Here is a 1,096-nt window from a genome sequence, read left to right on the forward strand (position 1 = left end):
AAAGCTTATTTATTCAGCTTCAGATGATGCATAAATCTCAATTTCCAAAAATGAACCCTTATGACTGGTTTTGTGCTCCAGGGTCACAAATGAGCGTGATGTTTTGTTTGTGAATGGTGTGAGTGCTCCAGAAGACTGTAAGCAGCACGTGTGACACTGTTTTCAGTTCTGCAGCATGCTGGAGCAGTGTTTGATGGTGGCTCAGTGTGTGAAACAGATGGACGTCAGCTCTGATAGCACTGAAGATCACAGCGGCATTCTGGGACTGACTGCAGAAAGAGTCCAGAGACAAATGCCTCCTGAACAGGTGCTGCGTTCTTCACGTCACTGCTGCTCATGAAATCACAGGCTCTCTTGAGTATTATTTACACACCGCTATAATTTATATAAGTGTTTTGAATTAGCTTTTATTTTTAGACTTTCAGTTTATGTTTTAAGTAGTGGTATTATTATAATTGAACGCAGAACTGTGCTTTAATGGTCTGCTGATGCAGTGAAAGATATTTAAAGCGGATCTTCATGTTTGTCCTTCAGGAGCTGCTAGAGATGAAGCAGAGGTTGCCATCAGAACTCCTGCAGCATCTGAAGAAGAAGGCCGTCAGTGTCCTGACTTACTATCAGCCGGAGTGGGGTAAAGCTGAGCCATGGTTTGTTTAATGATGGGAGGTTTTCAGAGTTGTGATTCGATCTGTTCTCTCAGAGAATGAAAGCGAGGGTCTCAGGAGTGTGAAGCTTTCCAAACTTCCCGAACTGCTGGACGCTGAGCAAAAGAGAGCCAAGAGCCTTACAGAGAAGAACCGAGAGAACGAGACGTTACTGCAGCGGCAAACACACGCGCAGCTGTCTGTGAGTCCAGAGAAACCACACGCATGTCTGCAAGTCACCTGACAAACTCTGTTCAGATCTGTTAGTAATGTAGGCTGTGTCTGTCGAAATACAGAAGAAACAGAAGTGTGCAATTAATCACATTTCTAATTGTGAGTACAATTACGGATGCCACAATCATTCAAAGACGCAATTACAAAAAGAAAGTACACTTACATTATTCTGCATCCTTAAGATGTGTGTGTGTGTGTGTGTGTGTGTGTGTGTGTGT

At 43.3% G+C, this 1,096-nt stretch overlaps 1 protein-coding gene across 1 annotated transcript in view; it reads left to right on the forward strand.

The window, feature by feature from the left end:
- haus4 (HAUS augmin-like complex, subunit 4) overlaps positions 1-888 on the forward strand; it is a 3,075-nt gene extending 2,187 nt beyond the window's left edge. The window contains exons 3-5 of the mRNA XM_016264788.1: positions 167-307; positions 535-631; positions 701-888. Coding sequence (XP_016120274.1) covers positions 167-307; positions 535-631; positions 701-888 — 426 coding nt within the window. The remainder of the gene's footprint in view (positions 1-166; positions 308-534; positions 632-700) is intronic.
- The last annotated feature ends 208 nt before the right edge of the window (positions 889-1,096 follow it).

Source organism: Sinocyclocheilus grahami, unplaced genomic scaffold, assembly GCF_001515645.1.
Source record: "Sinocyclocheilus grahami isolate Dianchi unplaced genomic scaffold, SAMN03320097.WGS_v1.1 scaffold12552.1, whole genome shotgun sequence".
NCBI lineage: Eukaryota > Metazoa > Chordata > Actinopteri > Cypriniformes > Cyprinidae > Sinocyclocheilus > Sinocyclocheilus grahami.